This window comes from Pseudochaenichthys georgianus, chromosome 8 (genome assembly GCF_902827115.2).
Source record: "Pseudochaenichthys georgianus chromosome 8, fPseGeo1.2, whole genome shotgun sequence".
NCBI classification, from domain to species: domain Eukaryota; kingdom Metazoa; phylum Chordata; class Actinopteri; order Perciformes; family Channichthyidae; genus Pseudochaenichthys; species Pseudochaenichthys georgianus.
The window spans coordinates 6,076,247-6,102,648 of record NC_047510.2 but is presented as its reverse complement, the minus strand read 5'-3'; the positions used below and the strand labels follow the sequence as shown (position 1 = coordinate 6,102,648).

The window sequence follows — 26,402 nt, the reverse complement described above, 5'->3', positions numbered from 1 at the left end:
GGTGTCCGCGGGGTCTTAAAAAGTATTAAGAGTTGATAAATCAATTTAGCGAAAATTAAGGCTATTAAAAAGCATTAAACGGCATTGTCCAAGGCATTAAGAAGGTCCACAGCAACGACAACATGAAACACCCTTTAATTTACTGAAACAACATGTCGGGAAACCCCCTCAAGGTGGCCCCATGCATAGCGTGCCATAAAATGCTGCTTCTTATTTTAAGTTTCGTTGCCTTGCTCCGCTCTGTGGGGGGGGGGGGGGTTTATCTGCTGGTGGACTACCTGAGAGATATACAGCAGGAGAACACGCCGTCCACCGCGGAGAATAAACAGAAGGGCAACCATGACAACCATGCTCCGGGGTCTTCTTCGCTGCTTTTGGTGTATTTTGTGGCGGCAGCAGCACCACTTACAGGCCTGGCATATGTACTACAGCGTTTCCAGCGTGAACGGACCATATATACAGTCTATGGAACGGACATGTTAATGAATCGAATGCGTGCGAACGGAAGACTTTTTTGCGTTTTACTGTATGCGTCCTCGTGGGGCCGGGGTCTAAGCCAAACTATATCCGGTCACAGAGATCTGCTATTTTAAAGTAAGGTCAACACATATCGACCCTAAATATAGTCTATATTAAGAACGAGAAAAGTCTTAACATATATATCGTTTTTTGTAAACATATGACAAATGTGTGAGGGTGGTGACGTCAGCGCATCGTCCTCTGTGCCGGGCTTAGCCCCGGACAGCCCCAGCCCAATTTAACCCCTGGGTATTTGTGAGGGAGCTCCTATATGGCATTACCCCGCTGAAGCTCACCAAAGTTTCATATATTTCAATTTGTCAATTGTTTTGTTTATTGGTCAAATACTGGTTTCTAATGGTTTCTGAGGAGTTTTACTGGAACGAAAGAGCACAGAAGCAGCAAAGCAGCATACTGCACTAAACCTGACCTTCACAGAGAGGTTGAAGTTCATGTGGAGAGGAGGCTTCAGTCGTCTGTCTGCACTCTGTTTAGTTGTGCTATCTTACAATCAATATAGTAAATGTGAGGTAAAGTGTGTCGCCAAGGTAACCGGTTAGAACTCGAAGTTGCGATGAGGTCTTAAAATGTATGGAAAGGGTCTTAAAAAAGGTCTTAAAAGGTATTAAATGTGACTTCAGGATTCCTGCATAAACCCTGTACTTACAGTAAACAGAATTCTAGGGTATCACGAGTATTTTCTGCTCTTTTATACTATATTTGAGTTTGTTGGTCTGAACACCTTGTTTCTCTTGTGCATTAAGAACACTTGTGTTAGGGCATGATTTAACAGTAAATAGGTTATATAAACAGTACAAAATACCACGTACTGCCCGCCCTCCCATGCCACCTTGGCATGACCTCTTGCCCCCCCTTTGCCACCCCATGTAAAATGTTCTAGAACCGCCACTGGAATAACGTCATCTGCAGAGTCAGACCCTCGTGGATGCAGATGACATGAATTGGCCTGAAGGGGGCAGTAGAATGCAACACTTCTTATATTTACATCTATTGTTTCTCACCAGGGGATCCAACCAGGTGAAGTCCGCAGGGACGATCCTGGACGACATCGGCAACATGTTCGACGACCTGGCCGACCAGCTGGACGCCATGTTGGACTGAAGACTTTCATCAAAGCCTCAACCTCAGGAAGTGAAGGAGTGTGGGTAAAAAGAACGTTTGACTCTGAACTACATGCTGAACGCAGTCCGAGGAGAACACCAGCACTCGATCTCTGCTGTGCGTCTTTTGACCACGTCCCCGCTGTGTCTCACACAATCTGGACTCAAGACTTTTGTTATCGCTCGTGTCGTCGTGTTTTTTAACAGAAACTTTAACCAAGCAAAAGTTGGACCAGCGGTACTTCATCAAATCCGCCGCAAATGATTAAGGTTATTGTTAAACTAATGTTGTTACTCAAATATTTATCATTATGACATAATAGAGAGCTGAAGTCCCTTCTAGACTTTATTTCAAAAAGGTTTAATGGAAAGTAAAATGAACTATGCACGCAAAGGAAAGAAAAAAGTGTATTATTATTATTATGATAATGGCACATTAACTTAAATATATACAAATAAAATAGGGGAAAATAACACAAAATAATTATAATAAACATTAACAAGGATTACAAAAATTGACATTAAAACAAAGTTAATAAATAACTACACAAATATGGAAGAGGATTAGGGTCATCTTTGGTTTGGTTCTGAGTTTAAAGTCAGAATTCTGAATTATTTTTTTACTGAAAATCTCAGAATTCTGTATTTTTCTTTGTTTTTTATATTCAGAAAAAATATCCCTTTTGGTCAACTCATAGGTGGCCTGAATCCTCTTCCTTACACAAGTACTTAAAAATAATGGAACAAATACAATCAATTGAATAATATTTTAAAAGTTAAAAGCTTTCTGACTCGTGGAACACTTTGGCTCTCTATCCAACATGTCTGACCATTTCAAACACTTTACCTTTTTGTAATATTTAAAAAAAAAAAACATTTCTTTTATACCAAGTGATCTTAACCGTGTGCGTTCGTCGTCCGTTCGTTTGTGTCGTTCAATCTGAAACCTGTAAAAGTGCTTGACCATGTTCACACAAAGGGAAGCATGTTCAGTGATATACAGACTATTTTTTGATATTCATTATAGCCAAATTAGTATTTAAATTAGAGTTATCTAAATATGTATATTGTACACTAGAGTTATATACAGGAGCAGATATTCAACCAAAGTCTTTGTACATATTTTCCTCAAATATTTTCCCAAAAAGATGTTTATGAAGCGATGTTTTCACGGTGCAGCCTGCAGCAGCGTCTGGATATTCAGCTCGATCTAAACATGATTCATTTGTGAAAGTGACAGGTAACTGGTGCGCGATCATGTGAATGAATGTGTGTGAATGCGATGCTTTGTGTGTGTTTTTATCTCTCGAGGCTCAGGAACATCCAGCAATGGAAAAAACTACAATAAATCCAACAAAGAAGAAAATAAATGTTGGCAGAGTCTCTGCAGCCTCCACATTCCTAAAATATGAATGTATTGTCTTTATAACAAACCAGAAACGTCCTGCTGGTGTTGATCTGTGGACGGATGAATGGAGCAACAAAAGGGAAAAAAAGCAATTATTTTTACTTTAATCATTTATTTTCATTTTTCTTAATCATCCTTAGCAATTTCTTAAAGGTATAATACATATCTTCCACATTAAAATAACTAACAACGACTAAACACTTGAATTGTGTACATCCATTATAATTTTTTTTAAATTTGTAATTTGAATAAAGGTAAGTTGTGTTTCATTCGACATATTAGGGCAACAAATAAATACATTACATTTCAGAGGGGAGAGAGGTCATATCTTGGGGGGAAAACAAGAAACGTCCGAGATTCAATTTGTCAATTCAACATTTCAGTGGAAAAAATCTCTAACTTCCGTAATAAAAATGGTCAATTTAATTATTCGTAAAATAAATGACACATTTTCTAAATCTTCAATATACTATTTTGGGGAAAGAAAATATACATTTCCAAGATTGAATCCTGAAAAGTAATATTTCGGAGGAGGAATTACACTTTTATTTTATAAAAATTGTCATTTTATTACAATTTCTTCCAAGATTAGCTGAGGAAAAGTAATACCTTATGTGAATTATTTATTATTTTTGAATAGGCTTTTGAACCTGTCACCGCTCTACAGTAGCTTAAATATCAGACTGCATATTATTGGATGTGTGTGTGGGTATGTGTGTGTGTGTTTTTTTATTTTGATATTCTCTGTCCTCCCTGGCTGTATTATGTTTAACCATTAAATGTCTATGATGTTAACCTGCTTGTCTGACTCTTTTTTTTCTTTATTGACAAAGAATAATGTACAAATGCATATAAACCAGAACAAGAGAAGAACATGGGATCAAGAACACATTATTTGTTTGCTTCACTACAGTATATCCAGTTTTGCAAAAATAAACAGATATAAATGAAAAATTAAATGTGAAAAATGTATAAGATTAAAATAATTCTTTTTTATTTTGTGATTCTTCATCTTTATATTTCCACTTTTTTTGTTGTACTTATTCATTTATTTATGTATTGTTGTATTTCCACGTTTACATGGTTTTTTTGGTGGTTGTTTTCTACTTTAAATTAAAAAAGAGTTTTAGTTATTTTATTTTTGTATTAGTCATCATTCCATATTGGTTATTTATATTTCAACTTTTTATTTATTTATTATTATATTTTTGGAAATCCTCATTTATTGTTTGAGTTATTCATTTTATTTTATGTACTTATCTATTTGTATGTATTTGTTCCTATTGATATTTCCACATTTATTTTTTACACTTTTTGTTGCAAACAGGTTATTAAGTTCAGTTATATTTTTGACTCACTTTTGCACCATTAAATATAAATGCATCCCCATAATGAACTGTGCAGGTCCTTTTGACCAGAGTAACCATTTCCCTACGTAATTCAAGCTTTGTGTGGAGTGTTTAGATCAGCCCTCTACAGTGACGCACCTCTGCCTCTGCAGCAGTCAGTCGGTAAATCACGTGACTTTTCCGGTAAGCACCGTCTATGTTAAGCACACACCCACCGCTCTCAACTGTCTCCATGTTGCTCAGGAAGTCTTTCCAGTCTCTCCACCGTTGCCGAGCCTTTCAGGAGCAAGGTAAGAACACAGCCCTATGTCGCGAGCAGAACTCCGCTCTAAAATCTCCTATTTTAAAACGTTCTTTCATGTAGGCATTAGGCAATGATTGATGCTTGATACGAAATCGATTTTTTTTTTTGAAAGAGGAGATGCCTCACTTCAGATCGGCATGCATGTAATACTCCTATCAGAATTAAATTGAACAAAATCTCAACTTTAACAACTGTTGTTACTCTATTTCCCTGTCTCCTTCTATAACAAGGACATAGACGTCAAACAGTGAAGTTGAGCGTTTGTATACATTCATCTGATATTGTAGCTACTTTGTAGTTATTTATGTACGCCGTATGAAACAGAGCTTCCTATTTATTCATAAATGGTTTTAATCCATGTTCTCAGGCGTAAACACTACCAAACACGGAAGTCAACGTTAAATGTCCAGGATTTGCAATGGCGGTTTGGTGACAATTAGTCAGGGCGTTGAAATGATTACCAGGAAGTTGCTTGACGCAGTTCCCAAGTTAGCTACATAGCTACGATAGTATATGAATGTCTGGCTGTAAAATGCATTCCATGCACTTTGTACTATACAATGCCGTTTATGTCATGCAGACTGGGCCCCTCCCATCTGATACATGTTCCATCTTTGTTTGTGACAGTCTCCTTGTAAGGATACCATGTTGGAAACATGACTCAGGCCCTAAACCTTTTTTACCTAATCTATCATTAACCATAATTGACAGTTAATCTCTAAATGAAACATTGGTGAGCAGCCAAGCAGAACTTTAATTCAATCATGCTTCTAATTCTGTTTACAGACAATGAGCAATGAACATGTGCAATACTTACTCATTTTCCATTGTAGTTGATTCAACTTAATACAGTGTATTACTCTATAGTTTGTATATGTTTCCCTATGGTGTTTTTCAAAGTCTTTTTTTGTCAAAAAGAAATCATCATATTGTAAAAGCTTTTGTAAGATGTTATCAAGTAAGACAGCTAAGTTATATATATATATATATATATATATTAAATGCATAATCAATAAAATATGATGCAATTCTTAATATTACATGATGATGAAAAAGTGTTAAGAAATAACAATAAAAGAAGGACATTTATACTACTTAAATATGTAATAAAAGAAAGTGATGAGAACAAATTAAATAAAACTTAAAAACAATGATATCAATAAAAACAAAAACAAATCAATTTAAAAACCGTACATACACAATTGTAAAAAATGGAATAAAACGATGTCTTCTACTATTTTTCATGTTTTATGTATATATTGCTTAACTTTTATTTATATATTGAAACAACATAACTGCAGGATTAGTGTGTAGAGTGTTATTCTAAGGTGTGTGTTCAGTGAACGCCTCATTGTGTGCCGTAGGCGTGTCTCTGTACCGGAGCTTCATGCCTGACGTTTGAATAGAAAACACATTTTTCATTTCTTCTCTAAATCTCACAAGGAGTTCTCTGTTCAGGTTTCCACAGTTGAACTCAGAAAGAACCCTAATCTCCAGCTCTGTTATCCGAGTCATGTTTAAACTTTGACCTATAGGCTACTGATTACTGCAGTCATGAGAAGTGCTCAATACCGAGCAGATAAACAGAAGAGCTCCAGAGACCTGCATAATGCTCTTAACAAAAGAAAAAATATTATAACATAATCAAATATAATTAAATTATAAAAATAATATACATTATAATTGTTGTTAAAAAAATATATATAATGGTACAACTTAAATTCAGTGGAAACCCTTATTATTAAAATAACACAAAATAAAACAACAATGAAATGGAATAAAATCATATGACTTAAAGGTGGGGTGTCATTTTGGAGAAAGCAGCTCAAGTGCGCTAGAATTTGAAAATACACAGCCGGAAGAAATCTGCTACTTCCTTACAGAGCCCCTCCTCCAACACACACGAACGCACTCATGACCAATGAGGGCACGAGATACATTTGTGCTCAGATGGAAGGCTGACAGGCAGGTAGGCCGTCCAGTTACTTTAGCTGGGCCGGCTCAGATTATTGGTCGTGCTTTTTACAGCACTACGGCTTCCACTGATGTTTTTGTATGGATTTGTTGTCAAAGCACTTCAGATATTCATTGCTATCGGGATGTTAAGAGCATTCCATGGAATACAACAAAAAGTGTATCTCGAGCCGGTTTCTCAAACTTACCTACCCCACCTTTTAAATACGATAAATTAATAAAATGAAGAAATAAATTAGTAATAAAAATAAAATTGTTCAACTTAAAAACAATGAGTGAGTGGAAAATGAAGCTGTATGGAGCATTACAACTAAGCAGCTGACCAAAAACTAATGAGAATAAACTTAAATAAACACGAAATGAATTTGTACTCACGTTTTGTAATTGGCTATCTGAGTATTGATCCAGAGCAGTGAGAAAGAGGTTAACAGGAGGCAGCACAGGCAGTATGAGAAAATAAAGAGCTTTTGGAACAGCATGGAGACATGTCCCAGTAGAGACACTACATACTAAGATGACCCTGAAAATGAGCATAAAAGGGCCCCTTTAAATGCCAACATACGATTAATCTAACATTTAAAATAAGTGAGATCTTAAGATATCAAGAGCAGCTGAACCTCGTGTTCGAGAGCAGTGAACTGTTTTCCCTTTCACATTATTATCAACACTCCGCTCCTCTCTGCAGCATCTAGTTGGGATCATGTCTAAGAAGGGAGGAAACCAAAGGCCGGAGATGGAGGGTTCGGTGGAGGCGTCCATCATCCGCATCCCCCCCTATCACTACATCCACGTGCTGGACCAGAACACCAACATCGCCCGGGTGGAGATCGGACCGCTCACCTACATCCGCCAGGACAACGAGAGGTCAGATTACTACTGTCGTCAAAACACAGCAAATAAAACAGAAACATAGTTATAATCCTTATTATATTATTAAAAATATATATATATTATTAATAGTTGTGACATTTATGAACAGAGAACATTGAAGAAATTAAAAAATGAACCTTTTACAATAAAGAGTCTGAAACAATGGTGCAGCTATAATAATAATAATAATAATAATAATAATAATAATAATAATAACTAATGATATTATTAATTCTACTACTAAAATTACAAATACTAATAACACAATAATAATACTCAGCAAATTATACTAGTACAGTCAATAATACTTATACCACTAATACTTGTATTATTACTACTACTACTTATAATACAAATAATAATAATAATAATAATACAACTTATAATAATACGGATTCCAAAAACTGAATCCAATAAAAATAAAGAATAATATGATAAGCTTTTAAAATATTAAGTGAATAGAAATGTTAATTATCCATTAGTCTTAATGGCAGTTGTGTTTCCTGCCGTTTATAATGGATGTGTAGTAACGGTGCCCCCCCCCCCTCTGCAGGGTGCTGTTCATGCCGGTGCGGATGGTGATGGTGCCGCCGCGTCACTACTGCGTGGTCCTCAACCCCGTCGCCCGCGACGATGACAATCAGGTGCTCTTCGACCAATCAGGGCAGGCCAAGCTTCGCCACGCCGACCTGGAGATCCGCCTCACCGAGGACCCCTTCCCCCTGTACCCGGGGGAGGAGGTGCAGCAGGTCAGATACTTTACCCTATATAAGTCAACAAATACAACTGTTATGATTTTTAGTAAAACACAATTGCTATGTAACAATGACATATTTTACACATTTGACATGTGTAATATACATTATGTAAAATAATTGAGATATTTATCATTTTACATGCATTTACAACAAAATAAACGTATTTAAAATCTTTGAAATGTTAACATATTTGATGTGTTTAACATACCTGACAAATGTATGGTATTTGATTTAATATATTAAAATGTTTAACATTTCTAAAATACGTTGAATATTTGACCTTTTTAAGAATATTTAGAATGTATTACAAAATGAACAAATTATAAATATTGGACATATATAAGATATCTGGCCTGTTTAAGATAAAAAAAAAAAAGTTTCCATGTTTCAAATACTAGACATATTTTCCATGTTCAACACAATATTTAAATTTTTTTTTAAATATTTAACATATTTAAAGTATTTCTTTGAAGTATTAAAAACATATTACACACGTATGACGCAGTGTGTGTGTGTGTGTGTGTGTGTGTGTTCCAGGACGTGACCCCGCTGCAGATCGTGTTCCCCGACACGGCGCTGCGTCTGCAGGCTCTGCTCGACTTCGAGGAGGTGCGTGGGCAGAAGAGAGTGGCCGGAGACGAGTGGCTGTTCGAAGGACCAGGTGGGGTTCAGCACACACTGTTAAACATGAAATACATAAACCTAATAATATTACAAAATAAGGAAATATTCTGTTCAGTGTCGCTGACGTGAGTTACAACATTTGCATACGACATTATCTGATGTTTGGTGACCGATAGTGTTTCACAAAATTAAACTTATTTGTGTGTGTGTGTCAGGGACCTACATCCCCAGGAAGGAGGTGGCCGTGTTGGAGACCATCAAGGCAACGGTGATCCGGGAGAACCAGGCCATCAGACTGAGGGCCCGCAAGGAGGGCGTGGACCGCGGGGGGGTCCGCAGGGTCACAGGTGACTCAGACAACGTCCTACACCTCACAGTTAGCTTTAGCTTTAGCACTTTATTTGTGCCGAATATCTTGGTGACAGACGCGATCAGAAACACATACTTTCAGGAGTTTAATGTTTAATTAAATAAATGTTTTTATAAATGTTTTTATTATTATTATATGTCTTTATTGAACGAGGATCATGCATACAAATCCGTTAATGATGCTATATGCCATTTCCTATCACACTAACAATTAAAAACAGATGTATAAAATATAAATACTGGTACATCCGTCAATTCAAATATATAATTGTACAATTCCTATAAACATCTCACATTAAAGTAAAGTTATTGTTTGTAAGACTGGTTGCTCAAAACAATGTTGCACTATCCACAAAGATGTCAATGTGAGCACGGTGTGCAAATGTAGTGCGCCTTAGTGGGGTGCTGTGGTAATGTTGCATCTCACTTTCACAAACATTAACATCGTGATATAAACTGGTTTTAGGTTTATTAAACTTTATTTGTGCATCATCATCATCATCATCATCATCATAATAAGCTGTGTTCCAGGTGAGGAGTGGCTGGTCAGTAAGGTGGGGGCGTACCTGCCAGGCGCTCAAGAGGAGGTCCTCGACATCGTCAACGCTTTCATCCTGACCGACAAGGTGTTTGACATTTTGGAATCGGTTGTTTTTTATTTTTTTAAATCAGGAATTTGTGATTTTGAAATAAGCTGTTGGTGATTTTGAACATCAGGAATATGTGATTTTAAAATCCAGTGTTCGTGATGTTGAAGTCAGGTGTGATAACTCCTGGTGGTGTGTTTGCGTGTCCTCAGAAAGCGCTCCATGTGCGCGCCCTGCGGCCCTTTAAGGACGCGGGGGGGCGGGACCGGCGCACGGGGGAGGAGTGGCTGGTGACCATGGCCGACAGGGAGGCCCACATCCCGTCCGTGGCGGAGGAGGTGGTGGGGGTGGTGTCCGTGACCACTCTGAGCAGCAGGCACTACTGCGTCATCCTGGACCCCGTCGGCCATGACGGGAAGCCCCAGCTGGGGCAGAAGAGAGTGGTGAAGGTGAGGAGGACCTCCGCGGACTTCTCTGACAAACAATACAAAGGCTTTATCCAGAAGCGTTACTAATGCATTTCATAACTCACGTGGGTGTATGAATACAAACACTTTCAAGATGATATGATAAAAAGAAATTGGGATAATATAATTACAACAATTAACAACAAATATATTGCATAGGTCTATTTGTTTTATGTACATTATAATAGTTGTAATCAGCCGTTATATATTATTAATGATTTATTTATTAGCGATAAGCACATTTTATGAATATTATATAAATTATTTGCGAAGGTGATTAACTCAAAGTTTTTATTTTGTCTACCAAATTATAAAAATGATATCCCAGATCATGGCCAATGGGACAAAGTGAATCAAAATGCACGTATAGAAAGGTTCGTTTGCTACACGGTATAGTTTCTGCAATAATCCCAAATCCAATGGCAAAGTCCCATTTGAGCGATGCTAGCTTCAGGGACACAACAACATGTCGTCTCTACAGCGCTCTGGTCTTTATCTGTGAAAAGCGTCTTTCTTCTTCTCCGTCAGGGTGAGCGCTCATTCTTCCTGCAGCCGGGCGAGCAGCTTGAACAGGGCATCCAGGACGTGTATGTGCTGTCGGAGGAGGAGGGGCTGGTGCTGAGAGCGGTGGAGGCGTTCAATGACACCCTGGAGGTGAGGGCAGAAATCACTCGTATCCAGAAGTAGAACTGCAGTGTATAAATACTTGATTAAGTCCTGCATTCAAAATGTTACTTCTGCAAAAGTATGAGCATCAAGTATGTTCTTTAAGTAGCAAAGTAAAAATACTCTTAATGTCGTACGGCCATTTCATAATAGTGTGTATTATTATATAATAATTACTGCTGCATTGATGTGCTTTCACTTTAAGTTAGCAGCTGCTAAAAGTTGAGCTAATGTTAACAATTGTATTATATTAGTCGATAATTGTAATGAATTAGAAATCATTATAATTTTTAAATAAAAATCTTAATAACCTCCAAATTATCTAGCAACCGAATATCATCAAATAATTGAAGTGGAGTCAAAAGTAAAATATTTGCCTATAACATTTTGTGGGGTAAAAAGTAACATGATGTGAAAATACTGACCACTGAGTACCTCACAGACCACTGAGTACCCCACTGACTACCGAGTACCTCACAGACTACTGAGTACCTCACAGACTACTGAGTACCTCACTGACTACTGAGTACCTCACTGAGTACCCCACTGACTACTGAGTACCTCACAGACCACTGAGTACCCCACTGACTACTGAGTACCTCACAGACTACTGAGTACCTCACTGACTACTGAGTACCTCACTGACTACTGAGTACCTCACTGACTACTGAGTACCTCACAGACTACCGAGTACCTCACAGACTACTGAGTACCTCACAGACTACTGAGTACCTCACAGACTACTGAGTACCTCACAGACTACTGAGTACCTCACTGAGTACCCCACTGACTACTGAGTACCTCACAGACCACTGAGTACCCCACTGACTACTGAGTACCTCACAGACTACTGAGTACCTCACAGACTACTGAGTACCTCACAGACTACTGAGTACCTCACAGACTACTGAGTACCTCACAGACTACTGAGTACCTCACAGACTACTGAGTACCTCACTGACTACTGAGTACCTCACTGACCACCGAGTACCTCACTGACTACTGAGTACCTCACTGAGTACCCCACTGACTACTGAGTACCTCACTGACTACTGAGTACCCCACTGACTACTGAGTACCCCACTGACTACTGAGTACCCCACTGACTACTGAGTACCTCACAGACTACTGAGTACCTCACAGACTACTGAGTACCTCACTGACTACTGAGTACCTCACTGAGTACCCCACTGACTACTGAGTACCTCACTGACCACTGAGTACCCCACTGACCACTGAGTACCTCACTGACCACTGAGTACCTCACTGACCACTGAGTACCTCACTGACCACTGAGTACCTCACTGACTACTGAGTACCCCACTGACTACTGAGTACCTCACTGACTACTGAGTACCCCACTGACTACTGAGTACCCCACTGACTACTGAGTACCTCACAGACTACTGAGTACCTCACAGACTACTGAGTACCTCACAGACTACTGAGTACCTCACAGACTACTGAGTACCTCACAGACTACTGAGTACCTCACAGACTACTGAGTACCTCACTGACTACTGAGTACCTCACTGAGTACCCCACTGACTACTGAGTACCTCACAGACCACTGAGTACCCCACTGACTACTGAGTACCTCACTGACCACTGAGTACCTCACTGACCACTGAGTACCCCACTGACTACTGAGTACCCCACTGACTACTGAGTACCTCACTGACCACTGAGTACCTCACTGACCACTGAGTACCTCACTGACCACTGAGTACCTCACTGACCACCGAGTACCCCACTGACTACTGAGTACCCCACTGACTACCGAGTACCTCACTGACTACCGAGTACCCCACTGACTACCGAGTACCTCACTGACTACCGAGTACCCCACTGACTACCGAGTACCCCACTGACTACCGAGTACCTCACTGACTACCGAGTACCTCACTGACTACCGAGTACCTCACTGACTACCGAGTACCTCACTGACTACTGAGTACCTCACTGACCACTGAGTACCTCACTGACCACTGAGTACATCACTGACCACTGAGTACCTCACTGACTACTGAGTACCTCACTGAGTACCTCACTGACTACTGAGTACCTCACTGACTACTGAGTACCTCACTGACTACCGAGTACCTCACATTTTAACTGGAGTAAATGCACTTTGACACAAGCTTATATTCCAGCACTGCACTGATGCTTCAAATGGAAAGTGATACATCGAAGTTCACAGAGGTAGATGCGTTTGATTTTTGGATTGTTGATATTTAGTAGTGTATTAATAATGATGTTTATTCTGAACACCAGATTATTGCTTAAAAAGTACAGTAACACTGTAGATCTAAATGATCCGAATCCACAGTAGAATACATCGATAACGCCGTATTGAACATTTGAATGTGGCGTATGGGATCTACAGATATGTGTTCACGAGCACCAGGTGGCACACATTCCTCAAATGTGTTTCTTCAGCTTGAGAATCACCTCCCCGTGTCAGAGGTTTCTCTGAGGGAGGGGGGCAGAGGGATGTAGGGAGGGGGTCTGAGGGATGTAGGGAGGGGGGCAGAGGGATGTAGGGAGGGGGTCTGAGGGATGTTGGGAGGGGGTCTGAGGGATGTAGGGAGGGGGGCAGAGGGATGTAGGGAGGGGGGCAGAGGGATGTAGGGAGGGGGTCTGAGGGATGTAGGGAGGGGGGCAGAGGGATGTAGGGAGGGGGGCAGAGGGATGTAGGGAGGGGGTCTGAGGGATGTAGGGAGGGGGTCTGAGGGATGTAGGGAGGGGGTCTGAGGGATGTAGGGAGGGGGGCAGAGGGATGTAGGGAGGGGGTCTGAGGGATGTAGGGAGGGGGCAGAGGGATGTAGGGAGGGGGTCAGAGGGATGTAGGGAGGGGGTCTGAGGGATGTAGGGAGGGGGTCAGAGGGATGTAGGGAGGGGGGCAGAGGGATGTAGGGAGGGGGTCAGAGGGATGTAGGGAGGGGGGCAGAGGGATGTAGGGAGGGGGGCAGAGGGATGTAGGGAGGGGGGCAGAGGGATGTAGGGAGGGGGGCAGAGGGATGTAGGGAGGGGGGCAGAGGGATGTAGGGAGGGGGTCTGAGGGTTCGTGAAGCTTGTCTTGTGCAACCGGTTGATTTCAGAAAGACAAACGGAGGTATGTCGGATTAGAGACTTACTGCAGATGCTTTGAGCCGGGACGAGGTGCAGAGTCAGAGGTGTGTCTCTGCCCGCCGTGGTCAGGGGCGGACTGGCCATCGGGACGTTCGGGACGAATCCCGATGGGCCGGTACTGAAGTGGGCCGGTCGGACGATGTGGGCCGGCCGGTAACCGGCAGGGCTCGACATTAAATGGCCCGCTGGCCCGGAAGCACTATTTAGACACCCCGGGCCAGCATAACGTACTTTCCACTTGCCCGCTCGGGCCACTAAAAATATAAAAATGGTCCTGTGGTATTGGTATTTTGACTAACAATTTAGTTAAATTGTTTCGTTTATCAACGTTGTCGTTGTTGTTGGGTGAAAAGCAAACAGCTGTTTGCTGCGGAGCGCAGCGGGAGCAGGAGCGCAGCGGGAGCGGGAGCGCGCTGCTTCACTACAGACCATCGTGCCACCTAACCATTCGCCAAATGTTTTTAATACCAGCGGTAACCGGCCAAGCGCCGGGCAAAAAACAATCTTCAAATAAAACCGGAGGAGTTAAAGGAGAGTGACAGGGAGAGGAGAAGAAGAGGGAGAGAAAGTTTCAGTCTGCTTGATGGAGTTGGCTGCAGTGCTGCGTCCTAAAACCCTTTTATAATCTATCGATTAGATTTATGATTCGAACATTATAAAAGTAGGGTCGACATGTGGAGATTATCCGGCTGAACAAAACGTGCATTTATCAAACAGGTTTGTTTTCCACAGACCTTATTTCCAGCTATTTTCCAAAACCCTTGTGGAGGGAACCAGCAGCTTACTTCCTGGTTTCAGGACGCGTCACTGTCCCACCAGTTTAGGATAATGAAGGTTTTAATCAAATCTATTACATAGCCATTACATGTCTAACTCCTAATGACAGGAAGGCAGAAAGTGCATTATACAAATAATAATAATAGCAGACATTTGTTAACAATGACCACAATATCATTATTTTAATAAACCAAATATGAACAATTGAGGAAAATGAGGAAGAACTGATGATTAAAATGTTGTAGTAATGTAGTTGGTGCATAATTACTATTGCAACAAATGTGTTAATTTTCTTCATTAGTCGATTTTTTTTTTTGGACGAATGCTCCGGGCCAGAGGTTACAATGGTGGGGCCAGTGATAACACAAGTCCACCGGCCCGGTACACATTATTTACCCTTAATGTCTACCGCTAGTAAATTGTTTACCCCCCCCCCAGTCCCCCCGACAATTTACTAGCGGTATTTACTAGCGGTATTTACTAGCGGTATTTACTAGCGGTATTTACTAGCGGTACCGCGGTGGGCCGTCGGTACCGAAGTGGGCCGGTCGAGAGTCCCGGGCTGATTTGTAGTCCCAGTCCGCCCCTGGCCGTGGTTCAAGGCTTTTGCAGCTTGCCTCACATCACTGATTGGTGTGTTAGGGGTGTGTGTACAGGAGGGGTGAAGAAACATGTGTGTTGAGCAGGTAGATATTTGCTTTGGCCTATAATGGCGCATAAACACATGTGTGCAGTTCTGACTTGCTACTGTAGGCTAACCTGAAGCTAGCGTCTCCATGGTTCCCTTCACAGAACGCTGATAGGGTGTATGACACTTCCACGTGTTGCTCAGCAGGATCATCTCACATATAACACCTTTTTTAGACTTTGTTAAGCGTCTATGCAATATAGAGAAGTAAAAAAGCGAACTAGCTAAACGCTAACGAGGCTGCATGAGGTCACCACCTACTCTGCTAAGCTAAAGGCGGCGCTTAGACACTTCCTGTCACCTTTTTCAGACACTTCATATACTACCCAGTGAGGTATTTACTGATGCATTTCCACAGCATTAACCCTTTGCAAGTATGTTTTCACTTCTTTATTTACTCAAGTCGTGTACTTGAGCACTATTTTGAGATACTTACCGTACTTGATTTACATTTTTCACTCCTCCACTACAGTTCAGAGGTACATGGTGTACTTTTACTCCACTACATGTATTGAAGATGTGGATGTTGAATCAGACTTTAGTTCCACCTGGAGTAAATCCACCAGCTACCTGCAGTCTACCAAGTACTTCAGACTAGCTGCACCTTCACCAGCTTTGAGAACACTTTAAAGATCAATCATTATAAAACATATCATATATATTATTCTGAAATGGACCAATCTGCACAACGACTACTTTGGGTACTTTAAGTATATTTTGATGCTAATACTTTTGTACTTTTACTTGAGTAACATTTTGCAGGACTTTTACTTGCAACAGTATTTCTACTCTCTGGTACTTTTACTCAAGTACAAGATCTGAGTACTTCTCCGGCTCTGCCTCTACTGCACCATCTCCCCTCCTAACCTTTATACCCCCACTCTCTTCTTCTTCTTCTTCTCTCTCTTTCCATTCCACTTACTCCAACCTTTACGTTTTCCTCCGCCTTTTGAAATATTTTGCACGTTGGGTTTCTCTCAGTGCCCCTCTCCCGTCCCTTCCTCTCCTCCTCGTCCTCCCTCTCCTCCAACTCCCCCACCACTCCAATGCATCGCCACGTTAACCCTTCTCTCCCTCCTCCACTTCTCTCTCGCCCGTTCTCTCTGCCAGCGAGATGAGGAAGAAGAGGGGGAGGAGGAGGAGCAGGAAGAGAGGGCGAAGCGCTCGCGGAGGAGTGCCGTGCTCCGCCGCCCCGGGGACCGCTGGATGCTGCGGGGCCCCATCGAGTACGTCCCCCCCGCCACGGTGGAGGTGATGGTGAGACGACAGGCCATCCCATTGGACGAGAACGAGGGCATCTACGTCCGGGACATCAAGACCGGAAAGGTACGAGTCTTTGAAGGAGCGGACCGCCGTTTATTACGGTTTTCTCTCTTCGTTGAGTCGCAATTATTAAGATGATATTAGATGAGTCTTTATTAACCCCCGCATGGTAATCTGTTCACCCGCCGGGTCTCCGAGCAGCAATAAGAATGAAAGATGGTAAGAATAGTAAGAATAGAACAACAGATGATTGTACCTATTATTATTATTATTATTATTATTATCATCATCATCATGGACTTATGAATAAATATATGTGCATGTTTTGGCTTCAGATGAACCCTGAACTGGAAGGCAGGAAATCAATACAGAACATTTCAATGATCCTAATTTGAATATCCCAACTAAACTGCGCTATATTTTCTTAGGAAAATAACAAATCAATAATTAATTAACCTAACGTTTATTAGGAGATGTTTCAGTTTTGCTGACAAACCATACAAAAACATTAAGTGTATTGTCAAAGCTAGTAGTTTAATGAAAACAATGAATTTGTCCGCATCACAATTTGGATCCTCTACACTTTCTAATGGCTTCTTTCTGAGCCTAAAAGGATATTTTAAAATGCACACTTGATTAACACACTTGAGATTTAAAACGTATGCTGGTGTGTCCTTTTCTCTTCTTATTCAAATTTACCTTTTTTTAAACAGAAAGCAAAGATCTTGGATGGATAATGATTAGTATCCATATGAAGCAATATTTAAGTCATGGCATCTTAACTGAAAGAACATCAGGTGTGAATTGAAATCAAACACTTCTCTACAAGATATTAAGTCTGATCTTTAGGAGCAAACCAAAAAGTGAGTCTTTCACCCGTTTCATGGGAATCAGGTCACAAGTTCTTTGTATTCCTGCAGACGGATAACAAACTGATTGAAACGCCACGTTGCCGTGTGTGTTGCTGCCTCTCAGGTGCGTGCAGTGATTGGTCAGACCTACATGCTGACTCAGGATGAGGAGCTGTGGCAGAAGGAGCTTCCTGCCAACGTGGAGGCCCTGCTGGCATCTCCTCTGGACCCGGTGGCCGACCGCTCGGACCGCAGCAAGACGGCAGTCAGCCGGCCCCGGGACAAGACCCGGGTGGTGTCCTTCAGGGTGCCCCACAACGCCGCCGTGCAGGTCTACGACTACAGGGAGAAGAAGGCCAGGTGGGACTTCCTGACATCCTGATTTGTTACGATTTATGAAATATATGATTTTAATTTCAAATAATATTTGAATTCTCCTAGTAAATGTAACACTTTATCGTCAGAGAATATTTAAGTTTTTTCTTGTTCATTTACAACTTAAATCTCAGAGAATACCATTTTGTTCTTGTAACTGTACTAAATTATATTTAGAGAATATTTGAGTTTTACTTATAAAATTAAGATTTTACTTCAGATTTAAATACATTTTTCCTCGTAAATTAACCACTTTAATCTGGGAGAATATCCACTTTAATCTGGTAAGCTTTTTTGGTTTAATTTCTGAAAACACATTTTTGCTTTAATCGTAGAGAATATCCTTTTTTCATGAATTTATGTAACAAATAAAACATTAGTTTCTGTGCAAAGAGGTTAAAATCTTGAGTTTAAACTGGGATGTGCTCAATCCATAATCTAGTTACTTTGTTAAATGTCACTGCCATGCCTAATCCCGAAGTAATGTGGTGACCTGCCGTGGCGTTGTGTTCAGGGTGCTGTTCGGACCGGAGATGGTGATGCTGGGACCGGACGAGCAGTTCACGGTGCTGTCGCTGTCCGGAGACAAACCAAAGAGGGCCAACGTCATCAAGGCCATCTGCCTGTTGCTGGGGCCCGACTTCTTCACCGACATCATCACCATCGAGACGGCCGACCACGCCCGCCTGCAGCTGCAGCTCTCCTACAACTGGTAACCGCAACACGCCCATTAGTTGTGCACTGGTGCAGAGGTAGCATCTCTCCGCTTCCATCCGCAAAGAAACAATGGCATTTTCCTTTGGATTATGGGTTATTGCAGAAAGCAAAAGAAGTGGTAAACAAGAATTTATGATATGATATATTTTCTTCAGCAGCCTGATCTCCACGGATTCACACCACTTGCAAACTCCAGAAGTAAAAAGCTACGGTTAGCCTATAAAGGAACTACAGCACGGTCACATGACTTCATGTCCACACCGCTAAGCTAAAGGTGGCTAAGTAATTCGAGAATATTTAAGTTTTTACTAATTAATCTCATAGAATATGACTATTTGTTGTATCTTTTAGTATCCAAACATTAAGAGGATATGTTTAGGGTTTGGAAGTTGAGGTTATTTTTCTCGTGAAATGATGACTTATCGCAGAGAATATACATTTATATTAGAAATGTACGACTTTAATTGCAGATAATATTCAACTTTTTTCCTTGCATTTTTAATCTGTCATCTCAACATATCCAGTGTTTCCTCATTAATCTACCACATTCTTCGTCTCAAAGGACGTGCTTGGTTTTCTTGTGAATTAACGACTTCATTCTCAGAATATCAAAAAATGGGCTCTAAATTGTCCAAATGTCCAAATGCAATGTCCTAGAATGATTTAGATGTTGTCTTAATTGGTATTAAATTCCCTCTTCAGGAACTTCGACGTGAAGCGCCCGGTGAGCCTTGAGGATTCAGTCGCTCTGTTCTCTGTCCCTGATTTTGTCGGAGATTCCTGCAAAGCCATCGCCTCCCGCGTCAGAGGAGCCGTTGCCTCCGTGCAGTTCGACGATTTCCACAAGGTTCCTATTTCACCAGCTCAAATGAAATGATTGCCGTTATTCCCACAGCATGTCAACATAGGTTCTTTCAGAGGCATGAAACCCTCTGTAATGCTCACACATGCAGAGCACGCAGCACGCCGTGACAGGAGTTCTCTGCATGTAACCCTCCCAGTGCCTAACATTACTAATATATTTAAATAATGATAATTAAAATGATCAACATCATTTTACATACATTAACATAAGTATTAACATTATTACTAATACAAGTATAGTTTGAACTTTAATATAAATACATTAACTTTATTGAATTATTATTAAATATACCATTACATTCAAGTTTTTAAATATTTGAAGAGAAAATCTGGATTGAGCAAATTGAGTTGAGTTTAATTTATAACAAAATAAAATATTTTGATGAATTCTTTATATCATTTTATCCAAAAATATTCACTTGTAAAGTTGTCTGACATGGAATCCCCAACTCCCCCAGATGTTCTGAAGCAGCGTTTAGTCACTGAAAGGATTTGGATTCAGAGATCTTGTAAATCTTCGTTGCCGATCTAAACTCTGACTCTTGTCCGCAGAACTCCAACCGGATCATCTGCTCGGCGGTGTTTGGCTTCGATGAGAAGATGGCGGTGCGCTCCACCCTGCGCTTCCCGCAGAACAAGCTGGTGATCAGCAGCGTGGACATCCAGTCCGTGGAGCCGGTGGACCAGAGGACCCGAGACTCGCTGCAGAAGAGCGTCCAGCTCGCCATCGAGATCACCACCAACTCCCAGGAGGCGGCCGCGCGGTCAGCCAGATCCCGAATGCACATTTTAAATAAACACCATATCAATTAAAGATTAAAGGGATAATATAATGTTTATATTTATTTAGTACATTTAATGTATGTTATTTTATTTATTTATTTTAACAGCTTCCCTTTTCCTGGTTGTTTTGAGATGAGATATATAAAACATATACCTCAGAGATATCACCATTAAGCCCCAGGACGATACATTTCACATAAATAGTTGTTTAAATATGCAAATTATGTAATGCTAACTTTTGGTGAATTTAGGAGAAATCTATAAACACAAATACACAGAGTTTGTAAAATGAACTGTGTATTTTAGATACTTTCTTTCCGACCTGCTAACTAAAATGTGTTTGTGTTTTGCAGCCACGAGGCGGAGCGGCTGGAGCAGGAGGCCCGTGGCAAGCTGGAGAGGCAGAGGATCACCGACCAGGCCCAGGCGGAGAGAGCCAGGAGGGAGCTGCTGGAGCTGGAGGCCCTCAGGTGTTGTTCTAGTTATGACACAGAAAGTACAATCAAGCCAATTAGAAAAGTTGTCCAGAGCAGTGAAGGGAAGACATGTTTTTCAAGTCCAACCCTGAAGTTAGCATCTTCCTGGTTTTTGGATTATTTCAGAAAACAATCTTTCCGAGAAACACACTTTTAATATACTTACACGTTTTGTTCAGCAGGATAATCTCCCCATTGTAACCCAACGTTTCACATTTTTGATAAAGATGAAACAATAAAGGAACTACAGCAAGGTCATATCACCTTCGCTAAGCTAAAGGTGGCTAATGTTCCGCGTGATGAGTTTTAGCTAGTGTTAGCTACCGCAGTTTTTAAGAAGCATATAATCTTCAAGTTTTAACTGACCTATTTTTATGTTGTGGGATGAAATGTTAAAATCTCTTAAGCTTGCGTTAACAACAGAGCTTATTTGCGGCATTTTACCAAAAACACATAAAAAAAACATTGACTTCTAGAAAAGGAAACGGGAAGTGCTTATATACCAACTAATTTCTGGGTTTAATACTAATACTACTAATAATATTACTACAGGATAGGACTATTACAGAAATAGTACTACCTTGTTTTTAAATCTCCTTATACTTTTAGACTTAATACCTGGTTATTGCTTGTTTGTGTTGTAAAGCACTCTGAGCTGCATCTTATGTTATGAAAGCTGCTATAAAAATACAGTTTTCTTATATGCCTGTAATGTAGTATTTCTACACTGTGGTATTACAGGACTCAAGTACTCTGATTACTTTGTTGTTAACCCTGTGGTTGTGTTTCAGTGCTGCGGTGGAGAGCACCGGCGCTGCGAAGGCGGAGGCTCAGTCCCGGGCGGAGGCGGCCCGCATCCACGGCGAGGCGGCCGTCAACGAGGCCAAACTGAAGGCGGAGGCTCAGACCATCGAGGCGGTGCGCACTCACTTCCTGTCTCCCCTTTCACAATAAAACTCACCACACATCAGTGGAGGAATAAGTACTCACTTCACAAAGTGTTTCACATCTATGAAAATACAATGTAGACGTACTCTTCACTTGGCGTATTTACTCCTCTTTCTGCGTTCCACTTACACGGAAGAGGATTGGGGCAACATGTGGGGTTTTAGTGCTATGGCAGTTAGTAGATAGTATTCTGAGGGAAATGTCAGAAAAAATGTATCTGAATTTTGACTTTTTTCTCAGAATTCTGAGATTAAAGTCAGAATTTCAATATATAATTATAAATGTATTATTATAGGTTAAGATGAAAGACAGACACAAATATCAAGCCAGAAGTTCATACAAACAAATCTTCACTAGTCATTCAGAGAAGTCATGTTATGGATGCGAAATCAGTGCATAAAAAAAACATGTTTTCCCCTGAAGTGCCTGGCTGCATCTACAACCAGAACACTGGTCATTTATCACAGAAAGAAACATTAATGTGTGTGTGTGTGTGTGTAGGAGGCGGAGCTGCAGCGGCTGACCCATGCCCGTGAGCAGGAGCTGAACTACAAGAAGCAGATGGATGCTCTGGAGGTGGACAAGCAGAAGAGTATGGCTAACATCGAGAGCGAGCGCTTCAGTCAGTTGGTGCAGAGTCTGGGCAGCGACACGCTCAAGGAGATGGCCAGGGCCGGGCCAGAGCTGCAGGTACTGCTCGTGCTACTGCTAGTGCTACTGCTAGTGCTACTGCTAGTGCTACTGCTAGTGCTAGTGCTACTGCTAGTGCTACTGCTAGTGCTACTGCTAGTGCTACTGCTAGTGCTTCTGCTAGTGCTACTGCTAGTGCTACTGCTACTGCTAGTGCTACTGCTAGTGCTACTGCTAGTGCTACTGCTAGTGCTACTGCTAGTGCTACTGCTAGTGCTTCTGCTAGTGCTACTGCTAGTGCTACTGCTACTGCTAGTGCTACTGCTAGTGCTACTGCTAGTGCTACTGCTATATCAGAATTCATTTTATTTGTCCCACAACATTAACATTATTGCAACAGCAGAAGTATAGTGCAGATAAAGTAAAGAGAATAGACTCAAATATTTAAAAAAAATTGTTTTTAAATAACAAAGTCGGCACATGTTATTAATAATAAACAACCCAATAAGTAAAAATAGCATATACATACACGATGGTAAAACCTAAGTTGAAGTGAACACATGAAATGAAACAGGTAGCTGGTACTGTTGACACACATGTGAATTACACACGTGTGTATATTGTAACAAGTTTTTTGTACACCACAAAATGTTATCGTGCTCCACAACCAAAGCTTCACCCCAACGTAAAGACACATTAAATTCCACCACAGATGTAGTGCGTGTATATAACATGCCTTTTTATATCAAGATACACTCCATGTCTTTGGCTCCCACTAAACCTGCACCTTATGTGCCCTATGTAGCTCTGTGGCAACACCAGGCAACTACTTGCACGCATAGATTTATGTATTTATTTACTATATTTATATATAATATGAGTGCTATTTTGAATGCACTTAGTATTATCTGAGGACCTTCAGTACGCTCTAAGAGTCATCTGTGATGTTACTGTGAGTAAAAAGTAAAGGTTTCACAACAAATGACCTCTCATATTTCTCCCAACGTAGCGTTCATGTGTAATGGTAGTCCTGTGCAAATCGGCATCCCTTTCATTACATTTTTCCCAAGGTTTTTTGTTTTTTTAAGCCTTTTTCTCCATCCAGAATTATTTTTAGCTGCTTTGATAAACATAAAGGAAGTGTCTGAAAGCATTTTTTAAGTACATTTAGGCGAATTTAGACACCTTTCATAACCTATATCATAACATTTTTATTTTCTGCTGATTCTACTACAATAAGGAAAGCAGTTTATTCCATTTCCTTGAAATCAAATACCAGTTCCCTTCACTATTTCAGCCTTTGCCAGTTACTAGTTTGACATTTAGTTTTACTAGTTATCAGTTTCTTCCACTCGAACATGTGGGGTTACTTTGATCTTCCCAGTCTTTGCGCACACTTTCTTTGTCGCTAACGAGTGACATTGTGCTTCCATTGTTCTGGATAAGTTGGTGTCCACCTTTTTATGTTTAGATATTAGTATAAATATGTTTACTTGCATCACAGCCACTTGTAAGAATCTGAATTCAGTTCAATCTCATTATCTTTGGGCAATTAATATTTTATTTCATTAAAAAGGGACGGAAAACTAGGAAACAACATGACATCTTTACGGAGCCCCTAAGCCTAAGGGGACATGAACAAAATGTATCTTTGCACACGAGAAACTATCATGAGCACGAGATGTATATACTTTTTGTCCATGTCCCCTTAGGAGCTCCGTACACCAACAGTCAAAAACTCAAACATGTTGAACTCAGAGCTGAAGCTCCTGTGGTTCCAGCTCTGTGTGAACGTATTCTAATGTTTTCTTCTTCTGTGGTGGTAGTACATTTGCCGATTTAGTGGTTAGTCAGATAAAACTCGACATTTGAATACATGAGCATGGTCAATGCTTTTCTAACATTACACAGACCTAGTATTCACTGAGATATAAAGCATCAAATGATTGTCTCCTGAGATTTCTAACTCGTGGGTCGCCCTTGTTTGTTTTCACCTCTCTTTTTTTGAAATGCTGGAATCGTCTGTCTGTCTTTTCCTCCAGGTGAAGATGCTGCAGGCTCTGGGGCTGAAGTCCACCCTCATCACCGACGGCTCGTCTCCCATCAACCTCTTCGCCACCGCCAACGGCCTGCTGGGGGCGCTGCCGGGACAGGGCCAGTGAGGAGGTTTGTCCAAACAGACAGATTGTCCCAAAGTAAACCTCAACAGATGCTCATCTTTCTGACACTTTTTCTGCCGACTTAGCAACATAATGTGCCTTTTTGATTTAAAGATGCACTTCATGGGTTTGATAAAGCTTTCCCAAACTCTCCTCTAAACCTGCACCTTACTGTAAGTGTCCTCTGTTACACAATCAGGTGGAGCATCTTTAAACTCACACCATTTCCATGCAGAGATTTGCGCAAACTGGACTTTCCCCCAGGGGAAAGGACCAGAATTTAAGTACAAATTCCACCGCAAACAACCTGCAGTATTCAGACACATCTCCACTTAATTCTTCACTACTTAATTCTTTCCAAAAAACGTTTCAATATTACATTTTTCGTGGCCAAAAATAATTGTATGATAATAAATCGAGATATTGATGAAAATAAAAAATATTATGCTTTTCGTAAAATGTATGTTTGACTTAGTTTATTGTGCATCAAGCAAGAACAGAAATAGCCCAAAATGATCTGTCAAGCACTACGTTATTTACATTATATAATATTATGTGTATCACTATAATGATAGCAATTCTTATTATTCTCCAGAGCGACACATGGTATCCTCTCTTTTTCAAGCAGTCATTTCATCATCGTCCATTAGACCGTAGGAACCCAAAGATCCCTCCTGCCATGACTCTATCCTAACTGATAATGTTTTGTTTCTACCTTTTTATAAGCGTGTTTCTGCTGACATTTAAGATGTTCCTGTGCTGTGATGAGTGAGACTCAATCTAAGTATCCCACCACACGACTTTTGCCTTTTCGAAGCTCTGTTAAAATAAAATGTGTGGATTACTTTCGGACAGAAAGCAGCATGCCGACATGTTGTGTGTCTTGGTGAAAGCTGTGCTGCGAATGAAGAAGAAATGTGCCTACAAACAACTGACAGCCAATATTCCTGCTTTGCACCTTTTAGAAAAACAAGTGAAATGGTGAAGTTTACATAGTCCATATAATAAACTGATGAAGAATAACCGGGTATGAAATAAGAATAGGATAGTGTGACTGTCTGTTTCTCTGCCTTAAAAAGTGATGTAGTTTCTACAATAAAATGCTGCTTCTGCCACTTCTGCTTCGTCTCTGCTCTTCATTTACATCAAACCCTGAGCAAAGCTCTTAGACACTTACTGTTTCTGTGACATTCAAGACTTTTAAATCTGACTTCCTTGGAACAGAGATAGTGTGCTCAATGTCATTAATAAATAAACAATATTGGCAAGTGGAAAACAATGTGGGTGAGATATGAATACAAATGCACAATAATGATCGGCATGCTGTATTGTATCCTTTACATGTACATGTGTGTGTTCAGAATGTACAGTGTGTGTTCTGTGTGTATATATGTACACAGATAAGAAAAGATAACTGTAAAGATAACGTTAAAAAAATTACAGTTCAAAATTCAAATTGAAATATGTGAGAACATGAAGCAAACAAGAAAGTATGTGTGCTGTATGTATGTATGTAATGGGTGTGTTGTGTATGTATGTGGGTATATTTGTGATTACTTAACAAAATCGAGAAACTGCAGTACAATCTCATGTGGGCGAGCCTCAAGAGCAAGTTGGACAAAATGACTAACCATCATGCAACGCACGAGCAAGACGTTGATCGCAACTGACCTGGGACCTCATTTATAAAGGGATATACGCTAAAAAAATGGCGTACGCCAGT

The 26,402-nt window shown here is 40.6% G+C and overlaps 2 protein-coding genes across 5 annotated transcripts in view; both read left to right on the top strand.

Moving 5' to 3' along the window:
* Window positions 1-3,843, top strand: part of LOC117451043 (caskin-2-like) — a 95,600-nt gene extending 91,757 nt beyond the window's left edge. For all 4 annotated transcript variants that reach the window (XM_071203935.1, XM_071203934.1, XM_034089123.2 and 1 more), the window contains one exon: window positions 1,545-3,843. In XM_071203935.1, coding sequence (XP_071060036.1) covers window positions 1,545-1,641 — 97 coding nt within the window. In that variant the 3' untranslated portion in view covers window positions 1,642-3,843. The remainder of the gene's footprint in view (window positions 1-1,544) is intronic.
* A 723-nt stretch (window positions 3,844-4,566) lies between these two features.
* On the top strand, window positions 4,567-25,794 carry mvp (major vault protein). Its single transcript, XM_034088689.2, has 17 exons — window positions 4,567-4,687; window positions 7,361-7,539; window positions 8,099-8,294; window positions 8,841-8,964; window positions 9,143-9,274; window positions 9,828-9,922; window positions 10,096-10,332; window positions 10,879-11,004; window positions 16,724-16,939; window positions 17,852-18,087; window positions 18,617-18,814; window positions 19,522-19,666; window positions 20,236-20,447; window positions 20,820-20,936; window positions 21,734-21,860; window positions 22,392-22,580; window positions 24,563-25,794. Exons 2-17 carry the CDS (start codon window positions 7,376-7,378, stop codon window positions 24,680-24,682), a joined length of 2,634 nt encoding a protein of 877 aa, XP_033944580.1. The 5' UTR covers window positions 4,567-4,687; window positions 7,361-7,375; the 3' UTR covers window positions 24,683-25,794.
* Window positions 25,795-26,402: the final 608 nt, after the last annotated feature.